At 44.1% G+C, this 23,492-nt stretch overlaps 1 protein-coding gene and 1 pseudogene across 2 annotated transcripts; both read left to right on the top strand.

Annotated features, from left to right (window-relative positions):
• Window positions 1-3,067: 3,067 nt before the first annotated feature.
• LOC310775598 (peroxiredoxin-like 2A) lies at window positions 3,068-5,472 on the top strand (annotated as a pseudogene). Its single transcript has 5 exons — window positions 3,068-3,212; window positions 3,489-3,580; window positions 4,528-4,668; window positions 4,845-5,009; window positions 5,359-5,472. The product of its transcript is annotated as a peroxiredoxin-like 2A (transcript).
• A 3,399-nt stretch (window positions 5,473-8,871) lies between these two features.
• On the top strand, window positions 8,872-22,914 carry LOC310775213 (PDZ domain-containing protein 7-like; the record flags this gene model as incomplete). Its single annotated transcript, XM_083635317.1, is given in 17 exon segments — window positions 8,872-9,034; window positions 9,339-9,476; window positions 10,080-10,254; window positions 10,529-10,705; window positions 12,842-12,989; window positions 15,522-15,582; window positions 15,855-16,029; window positions 16,031-16,057; window positions 16,894-17,033; window positions 17,883-18,038; window positions 18,393-18,508; window positions 18,726-18,817; window positions 19,458-19,549; window positions 20,711-20,782; window positions 21,551-22,162; window positions 22,375-22,475; window positions 22,771-22,914. Coding segments are annotated over 17 exon segments (2,589 nt in total).
• Window positions 22,915-23,492: the final 578 nt, after the last annotated feature.

Raw genomic sequence — 23,492 nt, 5'->3', positions numbered from 1 at the left:
GCCTTAGCTGTGAGAGTTGATCTAGAATTCATAATTAATGTTAGTCATATTTCAGACTGTAAGTCGAGGTAAAGGATCCCTATTTTGAAATGTCAGGAACCACAAATAAAAAGAGATGAGGTTCAGAAAAGGAACATCATGACGACAATAATATATTCCACACACCTGTGCTTCCACACAGTAAATTTATTGACACCTTACATGAGATTTTGAGCGAAAGTCCATGAGCATTTCATCAACACATCGGCAGATCCCTCAGAAGGAGCATCCAGGGTCTGATACGACCCCACCGACCACAGCAGGACCTGCAGAGGGCTACAAACTTCTGGAAAGAGAGGAACCAATCTCATCCGATTCAGAAAGCCTGCAGCACACAGAGGAACACCAAGCCCAAACTCAGGAAAATAACACTGAACAGGAGGTGATGAAGCTGATCTCAACGTTGTGTGTGTGCTTCTGGTGGTGGTGCCTCCCTGAATTACTGCAATCTCTTATTTGATAACCCTTGAAGCATCTTCTTTGGTTTTGAGGTGTGTGCACTGGTGAGGTCTTTCTGGAGGGTGGAGGCTGGCAGGTTTACTCCTATGTGATTGTGCATTCTGTGCATGGCTTGCATCATGGCTTGGCTCGTATGGTGGTGTGGAAGTGATTGTGAAATGACTGACTTCTGATGGTTTAAGGAGATGGTGTGTCTGCCAGGTGAAGGTTACAGATGATGTAAGCACTGCGGAAGCACCTGTGGAGGTCAAAACGTCCCCTTCTGAGGTCCTCAGCACTCCAGTCGAAGAGGAGTCTAAAGAAATGCCTACAGGAAAAACTGAGGCGGAGCCAAGCCATGATCAAGTAGAAGACAAAGAGGCTGACCAAGATGAGGATAAGGTAATGACCAAGTATCATCCTATTCTATTGTAGACCTATCATGTAGCTTTATATTGTAATATATTATGTCCATAACAAATAAAAAGCTAAGTGGTTGAATCACATATTGTCCTGTCTCTCAAACTTCTCAGCAGGTGACTGAGCAAGTTGAAACAGCTGAACCAGAGCTCACTGGTCCATTACGGTCAGCTTCTAGCCAAGATGCTGAAGATTTAAAATCAAACAAGACAGAAGAACTACGCGAGAAAGAAACCCCTCATTCCCCTGATGAAGACGAAGAGAAGGTGATGCTGCTGAAATACACAATTGGAATGAATGGTGTCTGAGACTGATTTGGATGTACCCAGAATGAGGATTCATGTTCTTGTGTATTCAGATTGAGGCTGCAACAGACCCAGAAGAAAAGAAAAGGGCAAGAAAAACACAATGGATAGATGGACAGAGTGGTTAAAAAGATTATGATGAGTGGAAGACAGGGTCAGATGAAGGCAAAGAGAGGCAGATGGAACAAGAAAACCACAGCTGAGAAGAATAGAGGAACATTTTGTACATCCCAGAGTCTAATTTACTCCCTTTCCCACATCGCACCGTTTCCCCAGGAACCTGGAACCAGTGAACCTGCTGATTCCATCCAAGCAGAGCCACCCTCTGACCCACAGAGTGAAGGTCTCAAGCCAGAAGAGACACCTTCTTTGGAAAAAGATATGAATGAATGGGAACAGGAATCGCATAAACCAACTTCTCCTCATCAGGACCAGGAAAAGGTAGTCATTTGCTGTCTCTATTGAGCATGTCTATTCATAAATTGCATTCATTGATTACTGTATTTAGATTTCAGAATTTCTCTGAAATAAAAAGATAATGTGAACAGTCACACACAAAAATCAGATCTGAGCAAAAAAAAATCCCAGGTTTGCAGTGTGAACGTAGCCTAAAAGAACAAATCAGCTCTCTGCAGGTCAACTGGGAACAACTTATGATGTAGCCTATGCACCCCCCCCCCCCCCCCAGTGTCTGTGCCTATACCCTATACTTATACTTATATTTAGTGTTTTAGTAACCTATAACTCATGAATGTTTTCTCACTGAGCCTTGTTTTGCTTTTCAGGAGGAACACAATGAAGCAGAACAGACATTGATTTCTAATTGATCCACGTCATACTTTACATAGATTTAAATGGGTTTATATAATGATGTCACTGACCTAAAATACCTGCTCAACTCTGTTAGCAGGATGTGTGAATGATGGATAGGATATAGGCCTATGTGTACATATGCCGTTTGAATAAATAGTAATCATTTGTATTTTTTGTATCTATTCAATTGATTGTACATGTATCTGGTTGGCCTTTTTGTGTGATTGAACTCTGTCTACACAGGTAAGAGAGGGGGCAAAGTTTGCTGTGATGATGATGCATCATGTGACTACTTTCCTAAGATTGATTGCCGCAGCCCTTTAGAGTTGCCGACAAGTAGCCGCCTAGTAGCCGCCTAGCCGTATGATACATGTAAATAGTTGAGTGTGTGGAATAAATCCAGTTGGATACAACGATCGTCTCCTCCTTCCCACACACGCCATAACATATTTTAGTTGTACTTAGTCCTACATTTTATGTTCTGGGTTGAAAACAAACAAATTGTTTTAAGCTACATCATTTGCTCAGGCTTATTGTAGGCTACAGTACTTCCTGGTCTTTTGCTGCTTTCTTACTTTTGTACCACTAGATGTCGCTGTGTATTTAATCATTGTACGTGTCAAATAGCTATTATTCTGACAGCAATCACTGAGCCTCTTATGTACGGTCATTATCCAGGTCATTCGGGAAGAATGATGACACAGATTGCATTGCAGAATCTGTAACAACATGATTTATATTCTATGATATTGCAACATTCTGCGTTGCCATGTTTCCTTTTCCCCCTCAGACTTGATGGCAGCCTCACTGATTGACCACAGCTGCAAAGTCTGCATCTAATCAAGTCGTGTTTGATCAGTATCAGGGTCCAAAGGGTTCGGTTTGCAAATAATCTGGGTAGATTAGCCTATATTTAGCTGGAATTTAAACGTGCTTTGCCGCGGTCGAGTCACAAGTGGCGAGCCAAACGATTCACTGAGGAAGAGGAGTCAGGATGACTTATTTTCAGTGTTCGTGACCACTGGTTCGTGACAGATTCAAGGCAGCCGACGATGGCCGTCGTAGCAGGCGCCGTGGCGGCCGTCGGCGCGTTCATAGTTGGTCTTTTTAAATGTTTCACTGATATGTTTCTGACAGCACCGCTGAAAGCCACCCTCAAACATTTAGAGGAGACTGACCTTAAAACTTTGAAAGGAGGTAAGACAATAATACACCCCAACAACTGCGAATGTCCTTGATGTTTTAATTCACTCTTCTTCAAATGTCTTTGTTTTCTGTGACTATTCCATTGTTGCGTCATGATGTCACATGAGCGCTTTGTAGTTTTGTAGCCTACTCACCTGTTAATTGATTATAATCACGTTATCACATGACATTTGTGTTTGTAATTTCCTTGAATCTTAAAACACTGCAGTACTGTTCTGCATTCAGTCTTATTGCCTAATTCCCCTTTCACCTAATTTCTTCACCCAGAAAGAAAGACTTTCAGAGCCAAATCTCTATGGGACAAGTCTGGGGCTGTCGTCATGGCTGTAAGGCGGCCTGGATGATTTTTGTGCAGAGAGGTAGGCCTACCCATTTATGTCCAGTGCCTCAGCTGGATCCAGCAGGTTCCCAAGTTTCAATGTGTTTCCTACAGGAAAAGTAATGACTAGAGCAGATGTTTTCAAAATGGGAGGCGGGGCTCCAAATAGTTTCAGGGGAGGCTCAGAGAATGGAACTGATAGGTCATTACATTAGTTATCAAATGGAGATCACAGTCTAAATGTGGTGACTCCCAGAGTGAGTCAGAAACAAATAAATCCCTTCTTCAGCGAGACCTTTTTATGTATTTGGTGTAGTCTGAACTCTGAAGTCAAACAGTAATATCAGGCTAACTTGGCTCAATGAGTGTACTCTATGGGATCAAATAACAATCATGAGCATAGGTACTGTATCTAGGAATTGAGTGAAACTAAGCAAGTATTTTAATAGAATTTTCAGAAAGTCGGCAAAAGAAAATGCGAAATAATCACATCACTCACTGATGACATCACAATTGCTCGAGTGACATCACTGATGATGACGACATCACCGATGTCATCATCGGCTGGCAGCCCGCTATCGGGTACGGCGGATTTCTATCTGGGTATTTTTTGGCGCTTTGAGCACCACAAGCAGAGTGACATCCAGTTCCATTGTATTCAAGAGAAGGCAGACCTCACTATGACCAATATGTTCAAAACTCGGCATCTCACACCGAAAAGATCTGGATAAATACACTAAGGGGAAAGAATATGTATTTTTGATTTTGGGGTGAACTGTCCCTTTAATGAGGAATCAATAATATACTTATTAGGACGTGTGTCTGATGGTACTGTGAATTTAGTGACCTTATCCTACTTTTTTTTTTATCGCAATATTTGAGAATATTTACAACAGCAATAGTCGTTTTTGCATTATATGGCAATGAACAAAAACCCTGTGAGAAGCTTCAGATATTTTTGTTTTGTTCACTGATCACTGGCTGCAGGAGGCCGCAGAGCTCTCTTCTCTGAAGCCCGAGCTGGATGAGCTTGGCGTCCCTCTGTACGCTGTGGTGAAGGAGGATGTCGGCACAGAGGTCCAGAACTTCAGACCCTACTTCAAGGGAGAGGTCTTCTTGGATGAAAAGGTGCAACTTATTTCTGTGATGAACTGGTTTGTCTGGCGATCTTTCTCTGGTACAGCGGTCCTCTTTCATACAAGGACCATACTTTCTGAATACACTGACTGACGTCATTCAAGATCTGTGGGAATCAATGTAGGCCTTGCTTAAACATTGAAGTCCTCTGGTTTGCTTGCTTGCAGAGACGTTTTTATGGCCCCCGTGAGCGGAAGATGGGTCTCCTCGCGTTCCTCCGTGTGGGGGTGTGGATGAATGGCCTGAGGGCCTTCAAGAGCGGCTTCATGGGAAACGTTTTCGGGGAGGGCTTTGTCCTCGGTGGGGTGTTCATCATTGGACCAGGACAGCAGGTATAACTGCAACAGCTGGCACAGACATAATCCAACAACAATCATTTCACAATAAACTAGGCTACATAATAATGAAATGTTGGTAACACTTCATAATAACGTTCAGGCGTAAGTCAAAAATAAGCCTTTAGTTAATGATGAACTAACCATTTACAAAACATGAGGCGTCAAAAAACACATGTAACACATTTGTGTGATGAATGGTTTACACTTTAGATTAGGGGATGTAGAAAGCCTTGTAAATTAATTGTAAATGATTTACACATCATATAACAGGTGAGGATAGGAACACTTTCATTTACTAAACGTTTATAGATGACTGATGAGAACGCATTTGATTCTCTTCCAGGGAATAATACTGGAGCACAGAGAGATGGAGTTTGGGGACAAGGTCAACATTCTGGATGTCATCCGAGCGGCCAGGAGAATGCAACAGGAACTTATACCTCTAGAAAATAAATAATGATCTATGATCTTACCATTATCAGATAAGTCATATCCTTAAATCCTATTAAGTAGTTAAACACCTTTACAATCATATTTGAAATTAAACATTAGAAACCTTAGAAATATAGGCCTTTCAGACAATACGGTCCTGACCCACAATAATACCACAAACCATTGAAGTTGAAAATCACTTAAAATGATGGTTGCAATGTGAAAGCTTATGGAGTTTGAGAGGGGGATGTAAAAAATGTACGCATTGCTTTTGAGTTGGTTGGTACAGTAAGTCTCAATGGAGTTCTGGGAAGCCTGGCCTGCAGGGTATGAATGTGTTCTAAAGGTCTCTGTGTGTGTGTGTGTTAATGATGGTCTGTTTCTAAACTCCATAGAGGGAGCAGGCCTGATGTCAAACACATTCAGTTCCCCTTTATTACTCCCTTGTAGCTGGGTTATCAGACCTTTTGAACAATAAAAATGTCACCATGTGCTGTACGTCTGGGTTTTATTTTTCTTCTTCAAACAAACTCTCCCTGAGAAGATGTGTCGGCTGAATTCAGTGGGAAGGCCTTTTTTTAAGTTACTGTCGCTGACTTGTCAGTCCTGGCCTCTCTGGAGCAACTGGAAAACACAGACCTCACAACACAGACCATACAACACAGACCAAATACAAAGGTGGTTGAAAATCGGCGGAGTGTTCCTTTAAGGACTTACTGGATTTTTTTACATGGACCTATATGTCACTTTAAAGGACTTTAACTACGCACTTAATAATTTGAAGATTGTCTTTCTGTTTACTCCATCTTCTCAGAATCCAGGCTTGTCCTTCCTCCAGGGGGCAGCCAGGAGCAGTGGGCAGCTTTCTTGTGTACAGCGCTCAGGGACCAACTTCAAATGTTGTCACTGGTCAGATGACAATCTTCTGCATGTTTTTAGAGGGGGGGCTCCATATCGATGTGGTATGGAGGAACCCCAGGGGAGCACGGGGAGAACATGCAAACTCCACACAGAAAGACCCTTGTAGTCTCGCTTGCCAGACTAGCTCCCTTTCACACTGTACCTGCGCAGGAGAGAGTCTGGCTGCTCTTACTCTCACTCTGGTCTAGTGGGGAAAAGGCTCTTGTTACCTTTACAACCAAGCAGGCCTTGCTTTATTGCACAATCCAAATCTTCATCAAAACTTGCGATTTTCAACATGTAGCGTGTTGTTTCACAGCAGCAGAGGCATTTGAGAGCGACACGCATGGGACCCTTTCCGCTCCGACTGAAATGGTCGAAGCCGGTCGGAACCAATGGCAGAGATTAGACCCGCAGCCTGCTTCCAGGCAGTCAGACTATATATTTTGGACTATATATTTTGTGGCATTATTAATCAAACTTTGTCTGTCAGAAGAAAAAAAAAAATCTCTCCCGTCTTTCATTGTGTGAACTAGCATTGCTGATTGCTTTTCTCTTACTCAGGGTTTTCTACTGGAGCGCAGGGAGAAGGAGTTTGGAGACACAGCAGACTTTCTTTCCATCCTGGAGGCAGCAAAGACAATTGATAAAAACCAATAGATTAGAAGGAGGTAGAAAGGAAGTCAATTCTATATACAGTATAGATAGACATGCTATAGAGTATAGACATGTGTGGTAACTGGACATTTTGTTGTAGCTTTTTAGATATTTGCACTATTAATTGATTTTGTGAGGGGCCATTAATGTTTATCAGATGAGGATATTGTACTCTTGTACAATACTACAATTGTACTAATCTACAATTGCACCTGAACATTCACATGTATAGTGATCACATGATGAGACTATAGTTTTGTTGTTAGTGTTGTGCCTGTTGGTGTTTCCATGATAGTCTGTGTCAACTACTGAGGAGGCAGACCTGATGCTTAACACCTTAACACACCTAACACAATGAAAGATCTACCATGAATAATAATTTGCTTTCAATAAAGTGTAATTATTGGAGTCAACTGTCTGTCATACATGTAATCTTTCTTACCTTTATAATACAGGGCGAGTGTCGTGGATGTTGCTTTTTTCTGTAAACATTTATTCTTGCAATATTTTGATTATGTCAAATATCTGAAAAGGAGGACTAGCGGTATTTTAAATCACCCACGCAGAAGAATGATTGGCATAATTGGCACCCACTCAAACGGTCTCAAGTTCCAACAATCGAGCCAATCGGTGTGGCGCATGGGCGGACCCTTGCTACTGACAGAAATGTCCCAGTTGAGTTGGGGCATTTTGCACAACATGGACTCAGGTAGGCTAACTACCCAACTTGATTTTGTTTGTTTACAGAATTTGACCTGTCTTTAAGATTAGGCTATCTATAGGGGTCACAGGTGTGAGTGTCGCCTTTCACTTGTCCGTCGTCTGACGGCATTAAACCAGCCGATGAAAGAACTGCCCAATATATTAGGCTACCTACTGCTGTCTCGGAAAGTGAATGTGTGTGTGATCTGTTAAGTGTTGTGTTTATCATGGGCACCAATATCTTTCACTGACTACAACAAAGGCTGCACTTGTTGCAAGACGGTAGCCGATAAAATATTCTGCCTGAAGTGATCGAAGCTGAAACTGCGCAGGCAGAGCAATTCGAAAAGTAGTCAAATAGAGTTGCGTCGGAAGTGAACTTAATGTGGATCTTGGCCTCGATAATAATTTGGATGCAAGTAAGAATTTGTCTGGCGATGTTATCACAATTTTCCAAGCTGTCGGCGTTTAGCTGTCTGTTAGTCGCTGTCCAGGGTCCTGAAAAGCCTCAGGACGCATGGGGGGGAACCCCAAGGTGACGACATGAGGGCATAGGTACTGTTATCACGGCTTCAGTTTAGTGACAGGTATCCATGGCATCCGAGCCATGTGACATAAGTGGGTCAGCTAAGAAAAACATTAACTCCTATTTCTCAACCTATCTACAGTCACACACAAAAAACGCTTTTAGTAAGCTTTCGACTAATATTCTTGAATGTGAAATTGCTTTGCGGATGATTTGGAATAGTAGATCGGCACCCTTAAATCTTCCTAACGAGGGCCTTTTGTGTTTATAGCCTCCCTATAGTGTTTTACTGGATGTGCCTTACTCACGCTGAGGTTGAACCTGATATGTTTATTGACCTTTTAAGATCTAGACAGGTGAGTGAGATGCAACATGGGCAGGAATGGACCAGAGTGTGACTCCAAAGAGGCAAAGAGTCGTCCATCATGTCACAAAGCAATCTGCACCGGTGAGTTAGGTTATCCTGCCATTTCCACCTGAACACACAAGATTACAAACTGCTGCAAAAATAAATACCGGATTTGCGCTGGCACTTAGATGCATGTGCTTTTTCATTGCATTGTGATGACACAGTTTGCTCCTCCATCCGGCGTTGAGCCCCTGGTGGAGTGTTTGTGAAAGGCGACCCTGCCAGCGGCCATGGCTCACTCGTCAGACCCGTCCCGCAGGGAGACGACCCCCGGGACCCAGGGGTCACACACGGCTACCCGCAACCTCTTACGGAAGAAGGAGCAACGGCGGCGTGGAATCCGATCCTCCTCACCCATGGGCAGGGTCATCCTCATCAACTCTCCTGTGGATGGTAAGGAGGAGATGGGATGTTTGCTCGTACAGAGCATGTGGCAATATGCACTGTGGCCTAAAGACTGCTTTGTTTTTCATATCGTCTGGCAGACAACCAATTGTGTGTATCCCCTTTCACGTGACAAACCACAACACAAAGGCATGACTTGTTTAAGTCTGATCATGTGGGGGGGGGGGTCACACTTTTTACGTAACGTTCAGTTCTACAATGGACTAAGTAAAAAAAATGTATAAGCAACCATACACAAACCATGTGGCGTTATTAGATATGAATATTAGCACACCTACCCCGGTCTTGTCAGGTGGAGATGACAGTGAGGACATCCATACGATCACGGTGGATAAGAGTGTGGATGGCAGGCTGGGCTTCAGCGTGCGCGGAGGCTCTGAACACGGCCTTAGTATCTTTGTCAGTAAGGTGGAGGATGACAGTACAGCAGGTAAACACTTTATCATCACTGTTACAATATCTTTTCCTAACTACTCGATGATATGAGATGTGATCACTCTCCAACGTGTCTCTGTGTCTGTGTGTGGGGTACGGTGGTGCAGTGGTAAGTGCTGTCGCCTCACAGCTCGAAGGTCCTGGGTTCGATTCCCATCTGGGACGCTGTGGGCGCTGGAGTTGTGACCCCCCCATATCTTCAGTGCCTACTGCCCAGGTGGGCTATCTCGTCGAAAGGGCCTTTCTGTGTGGAGTTTGCATGTTCTCCCCGTACCCCCCAGGGGGTTCCTCCGTACATAACCCCCCACTAAAAACATGCAGAAGATCGTCATACGACCAGTGACGACAACATCTGAAGTTGGTCCAATGATGGTCCAATGAAGGTCCCCGGGCGCTGGAAAGAAATAGCGACCACTGCTCCTGGCCTGCCCCCTGGAGGAAAGGACAAGCCTGGATGAGTCAAATGCAGAGGACATATTTCACCGGCCACCGTCAGCATGAGTGTGTGTAGTGGCCGCATGCATGTGTTGTAGTGTGTTCGTGTGACAATAAAGACGGGCTGCCGTCTGAAATCGTGTTTTTAATCGTGTGCTGACAGAGCTGGCAGGCCTGCAGGTGGGTGATAAGTTGGTGGAGGTGAACGGCGTGAGTCTGGAGAGCATCACTATGAGCAGCGCTGTGAAGGTGCTGACGGGGAACAACAGGCTGAGGATGGTGGTGAGGCGCGTCGGCAAAGTTCCCGGCATCCGCTACTCCAAGGAGAAGACGACCTGGTGAGACAGAACAAGCCTCATTTGGATTTAGCCGAGTTGTATCACGTAACAGATTTGGATTCATATATATTTGAACTGTTCTTTTTTCTGCAATGTGTATACGTCTCCCTGTGTACTTGTGTAGAAATGGAAACATGCAGAATTGTATACATTCAAATTACACCAATTAACCGAATGTGATTGACTTTTGATTAGACAATTGGAATAATCCCCTAGATCAGTGTTTACAGTTTTAATAGGATTATTCAATAATCTGCGACGTGTGTTTCTTCAGGGTGGATTTGATACACAAACGCATGGTGGTGGAGGAGAGCGGGCGGACGCCCTCGACGACGAGCTCAGGCAGCGGTCTCCAAAGGATCGTCCACCTCTACACCACCTCAGATGACTACTGTCTGGGCTTCAACATCCGCGGGGGCAAGGAGTTTGGTCTGGGCATCTATGTCTCCAAGTAGGTACTTCTGTAAAAGAAAGTAAGAGGCATGATAACTCATATGGAATGCCTGTGGGATATATACTACTGTACATGTAAAAATGCTGTTAGATTTGTTATTGGTCCATCCAGTGCTTAATTTGGAAATGACGAGGTCCCAGAACACCAAGCGGTCGGTGTTCCCACAAGTCGGTGTGGAGGCCTAGGCCACATGTCAACCTCACCTCACCTGTGCTCACCTCAACTCACCTCACCTCACCTGTGCTCACCTCAACTCACCTCACCTCACCTGTGCTCACCTCAACTCAGGTGAAAATGGTTGGACACTTCTAGTCACTTATAGAAGCAGCTGCTGGCCACATAGGCTCCTATGAGACATCCTAATCACACATCAAGGAAACAACAATGGCAACAAATAGGACGCCACTGGAGCACAGGTCATCTTAAAAAGTCTTTATTGGTGCAGATCAACACACTGACGTTTCGACACAGTGATTCCGTAATGGCTTCAACTATTCTGGGTTGAGTAGTAGTTATGCATCAATATTCAATACGAACACTTTCATAGGATGTATATTTTGAATGTAGGAAACAATGTCAGTGAATAATGCAATAAAACATGTTGTGTAGGTAGAGCTAAATGTGACACTCAGCTGGACCACACTGGTTTGAAATGCCCACAGTGATGTGGGGCATACAGACCTTCACGTCAACCAATTCTCATGTTAGTACCAATTATTTCTGGACCCTCAGCATATGTGCAATTTCCCGCATATTTAGTTTGGTTTGGTTTATTTTGGATCAAGAATACATAAAAGCCTTACAAATTTACATTAATACAGTAGTAAAAAAAAAGTACACAATATGTAAATCGATAGCCCAGTAAAGCAGCTTAAAGTTACAAACTAGAAGCCTGCTTATTTCCACTGGGGTCCTTCAAAACTGTGGGACTTACAGGTCAGCACTCCAAAAAATGTCTGCTTCGCAGTCATCTATGCAAATATGAATTTGGTTGTCGCAGCAGAGACATAATAGGTCACATTCGTTCAAATATACATACTTCAGCATGCGCTGGGACGCGTCATCAGTGATGTTGACTGGGGTCGCAAGGTGTTTCGGGTCATTCCAACATCATACACCCTCGCCCAGTAGACCCGGCCGAGGCCGATTAAGACCCCGACCCGCGTCCCGGAAGCAGCCACTACGGATCAGCCTTCCTACTCTGTCTGCAACGTTGCCCGCGGAAGGGTTGATCACTCCCAATCCGCTGCAATAGAGCCAGTGCTACGTCGCAGCATTGAAAGACCCTTCGGTGCATGGAGGCTAAGGCATTGTGGGTTGTCTCCCAGCCGCTCTCCTCCTTCGTCTGAATAGAATATGAATATGCTAACATGTAAAAAAAAAAAAATCATGCTTACCATGTCCAATTTTCCAAAATCTCAAACGTGGCACAAGAAAGCTCAGCAGGCCAAAAGTACAACAATGAAGATGAGAAGGAGCTTCTTGGATACAAGTTTCAATCATGAAGTAACCGTGCATGTGTACTGAAACAGTTGAACAAACAATGAAGTTGACCATAACAGCTCACTCATGTGATGTGATTAGTATGCGCTTGTTACTTTCTAATCTAATGGGTAATCCTCTGTATTCACATGGAAATTCCCTGAGCCAGTTAGTTTTTGGAAGGGAGGGGAAAGGGAAGAAGTAGCAACTATTGGGAGTATTACATGGGGGGGGGGGGGTGTATTCACCTTATGTTCCAACATAGGGGTCAGCCAGTTACTTCCTATTGTGTTTACACTTCCTGTGACAGTACAGTACTAGCATAGATCTTCTATTACTAGTATTATTATTATTAATATTATTATTATTATTATTATTATCAATACTATTGCTTGAAATCCCATCGTCTTTGGTACTAGTGACCAGGTAAAACAGGTGTTTTGAACAGGAAGTCATAACACAACTGGGTCAAGTGAGAGGGGCTACATAAGGTGAATAGGAATAGATATTTGGAATGCAGGTACATGTAGTCCAAAACCGCAAGGTGCCAGATCCTGTTACAGCACAAATTAAGCAACTGGGCCCAGCCCGAGGAAAAACATTCAGCGCCTAAATCCTCACTGCTAATCTTGTCTAATGTTTCACTGTCAGACTGGATCCTGGCGGCCTGGCTGAACTGAATGGACTCAAGATGGGGGACCAGATCCTGTTTGCCAATGGAGTGGGCTTTGACAACATCAGCCACAGCAACGCTGTGGAGGTGCTGAAGAGCCACACACACGTCATGCTGACCATCAAGGTGAGATGTGCCCCCGTTGGCCTTCCATATCCTGCCCTACAGCATGCAACGTCTGTTCATGTCATGTCAGATACCATGAAAGATAAGAGACACCATAGAAATAAACCCCAAAATAAAACCCCACATACTTAAATTGCATAACCATCCCTTTGTTTCCTATGTGTATGTCTGTAATATCAGGTCAAAGCAGTCTGGGTTTTAACACTCTCCATCTTATGTTTTGCCTTGAAAAGAGACGCTTCTAGACAAACAGCTTATTTCTTTAGACTGAAGAGACTTTTAAAGTCGCAAGGAAACAGGGTTTCGATGATGTCTTCTGTAGTTCAGCATATTTCTGGTTAAAACAGGATGTTGGGACAGGACAGGTCACAGGGCATTTTCAAAAGTGTTCAGAAGTTCAAAAATGATCTGTACAATATCTTGGGTTGCCACACATTCTAAAACCATGGTGTCTTAGGAAAAGGAAATGGGATTTTCAGGGGTGAAACAAGGTATTAGCTTGAGTTGTTATCAATTTAAGTTTGATGATTGACACAGACAGCAACCAATCAGTTACGGCTGAGAAATACATCACTGAATCAGTGGTGGCTAGCAGAGCGTCCAGACCCTAATGAAGGATTCATTTGGGCTGGTTACCAAGCTACCAAAATACACCATTGTACCATGTTGCCACTGGTATCATTTTGAAAGCTGTGAAGTTGCAGGTTTTATATGATGGGAGAGGCAGAAGGAGGGTTCTTTAAAAAGTTGTGATGATACTATTGGTAAGATTTTTTTATTTTTATGTACAGTATGCCTACTGGTAAGCCACAACGTAACCACTAAAAAATACACTGTTTTATAGTAAGTAAAGGTAATGGGATTTTGATATAAAATATCAGCAAATCCATTGTTAACTAGGTGGCATTAAAATCCATTGTTAACTAGGTGACATTATGATAAGGATAACTAGACAACAACGTGTAATAAACAATAGTTTTCAATTTTGTTAGGACGAACAAGGGAGCCTTCATCTTATACAACTTTAGAACACGGCTCTCTTGAATACTCGATTCTGATTGGTCAATCAACAATATTCACCGGTCATTATTTCTCGACAACCGACCGCTGCTCTGCCACACCTGGATTAATCAGTTGATAAGAGCCTTTTGTCAGCAAGCCACTACTAATTAGGCCAACCAGTTGCAGCTGTGGTGTCTTGTGTGCCAATTACGAATGAAACCGATTTGTCGTTGAAAACGCTATTAAAAAATATATTTGAATAATTATTTTTGTCAGATTATTGAATGATTTAGTTGTAGGCCGTGTTCTAAGCGGGATAATGTATATTGAGGCGGTGATTACTGGGAAATAATGACCTCCGCTACGCGTCGGGCTCAATCCACCTGTCGGTCATTATTTCCCCCGTAATCACCGCCTCAATATACATTATCCCTTACGTATTCACCTTATGTAGCCCCGTCCACTTGACCCAGTCAAGACTTCCTGTTCAAAACGCCGTCTGTTTTACCTGCTCAAACCTAGTCTGGCTGCAATTTCACATTGAGTGGCAGATGATTCGAGAGGCCGATAACACAATGAACACAATATAAGTACTGTGCTGTCACAGGAAGTGTCAACACAATAGGAAGTAATTGCGTTGGAACAGAAGGTGTGTACTGTTAGACAGTTGTTGTTAATATAGGTTGACCCCCGGCCGCGTTGGAACAGAAGGTGTATACTGTTGGACAGTTGTTGTTGTTACTATAGGTTGAGCTGTGTGAGTTGAGTGTGGGGATGTCTGGTGTTGGATTCAGTGTTAATGACAGGGGTGAAGAGGGTGTATCACGTTCCATAATGACCCTTTGTATTTGCTCTGCGCCGTTATAAAGAAGCGTGTTTGTGCTTTCATTGCTGCTTCAGGTAAGTGATCTTACATGCGTCAACTTAGTGACCTGCTATTTCCTCCCTCTTTCTCTTTCTCACACACACACACACACACACACACACACACACGCACACACACACACAGAGCAAATAGAAACATTCGACTCGTCTGACGCGCTGCCACACACTCGACTCGGGGGAGAGTAACGCTCGTGTGGCACGGCAGACAGCTGGCATGCAGTCGTAATATTCCTCGCTGGCTTGACTTGCGGGAGCTTGGGTTTCGCGCTGTGAAAAATAGCCAGGCCGTGTGCATTATTCACCAGGCAGCTGGGATCAGGTGCTGATCAAAGCATAGCAGCCGTGTTTTGTGCGAGTTTTGTTCTTGGATCCTTCACGGAAAGGGAAACACTGAAACTGAGACGTGTAGCAGAAGTAGAAAGCACCCCAACTATCAAAAGCTACGGGGAAGGGAAGGAGGGGGGGGGGGTTACGCAGAAAATCAAGAAGAGAACTTCATGTCTCAAGTGAAGAGGAGGAGGAGGAAGTGTATGGATTCGGGTCGCTCCGCGGCTCTAGGGTTACTCTTTATCAAATATAGCGATCCTCTAAAAGTTTCAAGGTCTACTGTAACACATTTGCATATCTGTGGCCATATCTTTGCAGGAAGCAGGGCGATACCCTGCCTATAAGGAGATGGTGGCTGAATACAGATGGCTCAATAAGCGTATGTATCTACTATTTGTCTCAGGTGTCAACGCCCGTGTTGAATTATCTAGAACCCTGCAAGCCTGTACTTCTTAGATTGAAGTTGGTGTGTTTATATGTTTCTCTATGTGTGTGTACCTATATTTCCATGTATGAAGGTTTTAATGTAAGCATGCATAGGAAAGCCTCTAGTAACATAAGCCTCTTACATGGTACTCAGTGATATGTATATATATATACAGTATATAGATGATTATCTCTTCTAATAGTACAGTATGTGTCCTTCCTTAGTTGCCAATGGTGCCCAGAAATCTTCCTCCCAAGGTTCAGACTCCTCCGCCTCCTCCCTGTCGTCTGAGACCCCGGTTAGCTCTCTAAGCGGCCTGTCCCAGGTCATGTTTCCCCCCATCCTGCCTTTCGACATGGTGGACGTCTGCATCTCCACTGAGGACCAGAGGTCAGCGTCAGCTCATTTCACTTTCATTTCCCCACATGTAGGCAATCTTGCAGCAGTAGCATCCGGAACTCGACCTGGATAGAATAGTGCAAGTTTTACTTGATTCAAGTTTTTCAAGTTATGCCGCCCCCCCTCGTCCTACCAGCGTTATTGACCTCAGTGACAGGCAGCACGAGCTAGCTGGCCAACTAGCTCACTAGCTAACGTTGACTTAAAAGTGAAAAACAGAGCGTTTTTTAATACGCAAACCACCCGCTGAAGTACATTAATCCAAAATGTTGAGATGAAATGAGGATTTTTAACTGTGTCTGTCTTTTGGAAATAAAATGTGCTTGCATAAGAGTCACTGAATATTGGTCTGTCATGCAACATAGTTGCAGGTATTTCCCAACATTGATAAAATTGCCCTGGAAATGATACCAAATGCCACCAAAACATATTTCACAAGGGCAAAAAAAAAAGCCCTTGTTAAAAAAAGTTAATTTCCTACCCTGATATAGAGCTTATCTAATTTATTAGAGCAAAGAGTTACGAATAACTTCTAAAGTTGTAATGTGGGTATTTGAGGGATAATGCTGCTCTCCTTAAAAAAAAACCTCAACATTAGACCCTCAACTGAGGACAGGAAAAAGCTCACACAAAAACTTGATAAGGAAATGTATATGTTGTTAGTTTTAGTTTTAGTTTCGTGTTTTTAGTGCTGTGATTCGAGATACAACTCACGAATGTGGTCCTATTGGTATAGGTGCATTCTATAGATCTTAATTCTTTTTTGTGTGTTTTATTTTTATTAAGTGTTGTTCATGTATGTGTTTTTCTATGGACCTTGTGTCTGATAATAAAAGTTGATTGATTGATTGTATATGTATACAGGTATGAGACAGAGCGTACTGAGACTACCACACTGCTCAAAGACACTGCGATCCGAGAGAACCCCAAGACCGCCATGCTGCTGGCTCTCAGTAGGCCCAGCAAACCCATCAGCAGGTCACAGAGCCAAGTCACTGTAGCAGGTGAGGGAAGTGAAGTTCATAAAGGAGGAAGGAATGGTTGAACCATGTAGATCTTCTTTTATCAATTTCTTTTCAGATTTCTCTCCCATTTTCTCTTTTTGATTGAGGGTATTTGTCCCGGTCGCTGCACTAGCGCCTCCTCTGGTCCGGGGTCCTGGTCCTGGTCCTGGTTGGGGCGCCTGTTCAGAGGGAAGGAAACTGGTGGGAACAGCGTGATCCTCCCACGTGCTACGTCCCACCGGTTAAACTCCTGCTGTCAGGTGAAAAGAAACGGCTGGCTACTGCACATGTCCCGGAGGAAGCATGGTGCTAGTCTACGGCTCGCCCCAGATCGGCAGAGGATGGAGCAGCGACCGGGGCAGCAGGGGGAAATTGGCCAAGTACAATTGGAGAGAAAATGGGGAAAAATTGGAAAGAATTATCATAATGAAAAAGAAAATAAATGATTACCATTTTTTCTGGGGACCCTCTGGAACCCCCTCAAGGACCCCACTTGGAGAACAACTGCTGTAGGATACTGTAGATTTGCTGCACATCTAGAGTAGGCAATGTATCTTTATTACTAGAAATGTCACACGCTCTTTTCTAGCGTGCCTCGTTGCCTCGCACGCGCAACTGTACGCTCATTTCTACCATGACGCGCAGTTGAGCAATTGTGGGCTGCGGAGCCATTAGTGAGATTGTTTACAGTTTACAGTTAGATTTCTCTTTACAGTCTCAATTCATAATTGTATAATGAGATTGAAAAATATTTAGTCTTTAGGGTATTTTCCATTAATTTTAGGAAAAATATAGGCATTTTCTTTGTTCAAGTAAAACAAATGACGTGCTGTTCTTATCCCACTGTAGAGGTCAAACAGAAGAAAGAGAAGAAGCAGCAGAAAGAGAAGGACACAGAGCAGAAGAGCACCCTGCAGCGCTCCAAGACCTTTGTCAGCTCTCTGTTCAAGAAGGGCACCTCCAGGGGGCGCTCCAAGTCCCTGTCCAGACTGGAGGCTAGCAAAGGTAGCCATTTTTGCATCCTCAAATTAATTAAGACCACATTGGAGGGATGCAAAATTAAAGGGTTACCGCTATTCTGGGCAACTACACCATTGAAACTATGATTTCCTTTCATTGTTGACATGGCTTGATTGTATTCTATTGTATTGTAACTACTGTATGGTCCAGTCCAGTACATATACAGTACATCATATGACTTATAGCTTTTGCACACCAAGTCTGTATTTTCATCCGAAATTGAAAAAAAAAAGATGACAGACATGTGTTTTCAGATGAGAGATTAAGAAAACGCATACGAAAACAATTGGACTGTGTGTGCAAAGACCTTTAGTGACGCCCACCTAATTTCTTCAGAAGGTGGCCGGCGGCCCAGCATGATGCCAGATCCAGAGATGCTTGGCGTGGTGGAGGGCATGGCCCGCAGGCTGCTGAAGGAGGAGGAGGTGGCTGCTGTGTTGAAGAGCTGCCGGAGGGTAAGCAGCTAGGCCCACAGCTGAGCACATACTCACTTTGGACATTGTACTTTTCACATGCAGCAATGCAGTCCTATTGCATGACTGTTTCTACATTTATTATTTATGTACGTACCAGCTGCTGGTCATTTTATCTTTTTTTCCCCTTCTTCTAATGAAGAAGACATGTTTTCCTACCCTGTTCTTTGTAATATTCAATTCATTCCTGCTTCTGCAGTATGTGGCAGAGCGTTCAGTGGAGAACTTGGTGCACCAGCTGCTGTCTGTGCTGGACAGGCCGGAGAAGCTGCTGCTGCTGAGGGAGGTCAGGTAAGCAAAGGGGAAGAGTGATATTATAGCTGCTTCCCCACAGCCTGCTGGGCTGAGCCAGGCCAAGTGGGGCTTTCCAGATACAAAAACTGATGTAGTGGTCAATACAAAGAAAGCTGCCAAAACAGTGGCGGGTGTAACTCAGGAGGTAGAGTGGGTAGTCCACTAATCAGAAGGTCAGTGGTTTGATCCCCGGCTCCTCCAGTCTGCATGTCGAAGTGTCCTTGGGCAAGACACTGAACTCCAAATTGCTCCTGATGGCTGTGCCAGCACCCTGCGTGGCAGCTTGTGGAAAATGCCAGCTTGGCGAGGTGCAGGGTGGGCAAGGCCGACATGCGGTCAACCACACGGGTGCTCTTTACATTTCCTGAAAGTTTCAGCCCAATGGCACGTAAAACGGCATAGCTGTGGCTGGCCACAATTCTTGAAACAGACAGAGTCCACATTGCCAAATTTATAGATAGATAGATAGACAGATAGACAGATAGGTAGATAGATAGATAGATAGATAGATAGATAGATAGATAGATAGATAGATAGATAGACAGATAGATAGATAGATGATGAATGCCCTAGGTCTCTAGTTTGTGGTTGTAAATGTAAATGACTCACTGTTTCATGCTGTTGTCTTGTTCCTCAGAATGCTGGTTCCGCCTTCTGACCTGAGTGAATTCAACGACATGGTGACCGCTTTTGAAGTGGAGGCTTACGATATCCTCAAGTATCGTTCACGTATGTATGATAAAATGATGAATTCTGACTTTATTCTCAGAATCCTGATTTAAAGTTATAATCTCAAAGATTTACATCTAAAAAATTAAAAATAAAAGGAAATTCACTATCAATCTGATAGTGAGTTAACTCAATGGTGACTGAGGCTATGGTCCATTGATGGAAGCCTTTGCAGTATATAGTGACATGCGACATTGGTAATGTCACATAATGCAACACTGTTTGGATCTCACCTGCAATTACCGGTCATTACCATAGGTGTCACCCAAGAGAACATAACTGAAATTGTAGATTACCACTTTAAAGGAACAGCTCACCCTAAAATCCAAATTACATATTTTTCTTCTTACCTGTAGTGCTATTTATCCATCTACATTGTTTTGTGTTAGTTGTCTGACTTTTGGAGATATCGGCCCTAGAGATGTCTGCCTTCTCTCCAATACAATGGAACTGGATGGCACTCGGCTTGTGGTGCTCAAAATGGCAAAAACATAAATTTGAAAAACTCAACGGCAATGTCTCTTTCCAGCAATAATGGCCCGGTTACTCAAGATAATCCACAGACCTGGTTATGAGCAGCTTCATGTAGGAACTATAGCAGCTAGCGGGTGTAGTTCGGTCTAAAGAAAATAGTTCCTACATGAAACTGCTCACAAAAAGGTCATGATTTCTATACGTGGTTTCAATAACCAGGTCATGATTTCTGGAAAGAGACAATGCTGTTGAGTTTTTCAAATGTATGATTTTGTTGCTTTGAGCACCACAAGCCGAGTGCCATCCAGTTCCATTGTATTGGAGAAAAGGCTGACATCTCTATGGCCGATATCTCCAAAACTCAGGCAACTAACACAAAATGATGTAGATGGATAAATAGCACTGCAGGTGAGAGGAAAAATATGTATTTTGGATTTTAGGATGACCTGTCCCTTTAAACTCAGAACTAAAAAAGGGTCACAAGTGACCCTAATCATCTTCAATAGTTTTAAATTGTGTGTGGTGTAAAAGAAAGAAAGAAAGACATTTCAGGCGACCCTATTTTAATTCCAGGCGACCCCACTTAGGGTTGCAACCCTAAGGTTGGGAACCACTTGTGTAGACTGTACTCCAAAGTGGGTGTGTTTTATACTTTGTTTCAATATTCTTCTCATCTTTGCATTTTAGTCAGTACTCCTCCTCTTCGCTCCCCCATGTCTGGACGAGCCCCCAAACGACACCTCATCACTCCCATCCCAGGTGAGGTTGGCAGCTTCCACCTCCACTAACCTGCTTTATTCTGCTGTCGTTTAGAATGATACAGCTTGTGAACGTCACTTCCTGCCTCTCAGCGTACCAGCGTCTGAAAACATATGAAGGGTGGTGAACGGAGACAAGACGTTACTCTTTTTGATCCCGTTTGAATTGTGCCAGGGGGTACACGTGTCAATTTGATCAATTTAAGAGATAACTATGCATGTCAAGAAAGTCGCAGTTTGTCCTGAAACTGAAACGTAAGGTTTAGTTTTGTTAATCGAATACATCTCTCGTGTCGTAAACATCATACGTCACACCATCAACAACATGGACTGGCGGGAGAGACGTCACTTATGCGACTGGTTGTGTGCGTAGTCTTTCTGATTTATAACTTATAGTGCCACAGTTCTACCACAAACTGAGACTTTCTTGACTTGCAAAGTTATCGTTTACATTGACAAACATGATATCAAAAAGAGTCACATCTGTCTCCATTCACCGTTCATATTTTTTCAGACGCTGGTACGCTGAGAGAGGCAGGAAGTGACGTTCACTTTGGCTCCTTATTATGTAATTTGTTGCTGATCTGAAGGTTTCTGAGCCCAAGATGCTGGCAGTTTGTTCCTAAACTGGCCGTTGATATGCTTTTAAATGGTTTCTCTCAAATATTTTGCCTGGAAACTATTGCTAACCCCACAGTCTAAGTTGGTTGTGCAGTGTACATACAGTGCATCAAAACAGGTACTAATACAACATGTGTGCTCTATCCAGACTATAGGGGAGGCTTTGAACTCCACCACACTGAGGAGGTGGAGAAGGAGAGCCACCTACAGGAGGGACTGGAGAAGCTCCGTTTGTCTGGGCCGCGGTCGACCAGGGAGAGGCCCCACACCTCCAGAGCCTTCAGCCCCCTGCTGGACATCCCGGTGGACGGATACAACACGGCGTCCAGAGAGCTCAGACCTCCCTCTGCCAGCCCCATGCTGCCCAACTGGCTGCTGGCCCACCACGCCGACTTGCGCGATCCTCTTCGAACGGACATCGGCACGATCCGCTCCCTGCACTATGACGAGGTTTCACTGCACTCGGCTTCGGACACGACCTCAGAGAGGGGAAGGTCCCCGTTTAAAAATGGCCACTCCAAAAGCAAAAAGGAGACGAGCGGGGAGAGGAGTAAAGACAGTGTGTTCACGCTGCAAAGCGGCCCTCACAGGAGTCGACCCTTGGTGTCGCACGTGTTTGGTTCCAGGTCAAACCAGCAAGTGGGGAGTGAGAAGATGAATGGCCATCAGGCTTCCTCTGTGAATGGACTCAATGGCTCTGACCCGGTCCAGGAGTATGTGATCAAAACTGTCAGCATCTCCAAGACCAAACAGTCTCTAGGTAAATGTGTTTGTGTCTGATTTGATTTCTGTGCACTCAAAAAAGTCATATTAACAATACACAATGCAGTTTTATTTTGTATTTTGCCAAAAGAAAAAACAATATTTAAATGGGTGGGTGCATTTGAAACTTCATTCAAATAGGCAGGTAAAATGTCCATCTGTGACACACTCCCACTCAAACAAGCCAATCTTGTTGTTTTGACGCTCCAGGCATCAGTATATCCGGTGGGATGGAGTCCAAGATTCAGCCAGTGGTGAAGATAGAGAAGATCTTCCCTGGAGGGGCCGCCTCCACCTGTGAAGTCCTCAAGGTAACATGACAACCATCGACCTGTCCTATACAGACACAATATGTAGAGAAACAGACCTGGCGATAATCCTTTATGTGTATTCCGCATGTCCGTGTTCCTGTGTATGTGTTTACGTGCACAGAGACATGAACATCATTTGCATGTCCTTGTTGTTTTGTCTATTTGTGTGTTTGTACTTCGACTGGCTTCCAACGCTTCCCTCTCGCTCTCCCCCCAACGCTTCCCTCTTGCTCTCCCCCCAACGCTTCCCTCTTGCTCTGCCCCCAACGCTTCCCTCTCGCTCTCCCCCCACCAGGCTGGATTTGAGCTGGTGTCTGTGGACGGCGTGTCCCTGCAGGGAGTTACCCATCCGCATGCTGTCGACATCATCCGGAAAGCCTTCAGCAACAAGGCCAAAGACCCCATGGTGTTCATGGTCAAAGTCCCCAAAAACCCTTGAAAGGAGACTGAACTGAGACTTTCGTCGCTGGACGAGCGCAAAGTTGAGCAGCCACTGGGATGAACAGAGACAGCGACAGGACAGCACAGTGCAGCAGCGGACTGGTCTCTTCTGGGGTCGGTTGTGTTTCGCCATTAACGTTAAAGATAGGAATGGACAATAGAAGGGAGACAAGGAAGCCGGTCACTATTCAGAGCTCAAGGGCAACGTCTGTGCTAAAGAGCCCAGCAGGAGGCGATGCTGAGCATTGCTCGGACATTGATCTGGTTGGAAAACCAAGTCGGCTTGACGCAGGGTTTTCCATAAGCGCCAGCTGCCAGCTGAATGGCTGGACATTCAAACATGTCCAGCCATCTACTGTATTTACTTTTACTTTTACTGTCACGATAACATAATATAATATTGCAATAGCATGCTATTCACCTTATGTTCAGACCTTACAGTGGGCCAAATTCTTCCGGGTCCTTTTAACACTTCCGGCGGTCACGGTGCAAAATAAGAGTTGTTTTTGGAGCGGACAGTGAAGGGGTAAAATAAAGAACGTAGCCTACTACTTTGAGCCGGTACACAGCAAGCAA

This window comes from Poromitra crassiceps (genome assembly GCF_964638095.1).
Source record: "Poromitra crassiceps genome assembly, chromosome: 4".
NCBI classification, from domain to species: Eukaryota; Metazoa; Chordata; class Actinopteri; order Beryciformes; family Melamphaidae; genus Poromitra; species Poromitra crassiceps.
This window is presented reverse-complemented; position numbering and strand designations above follow the sequence as displayed.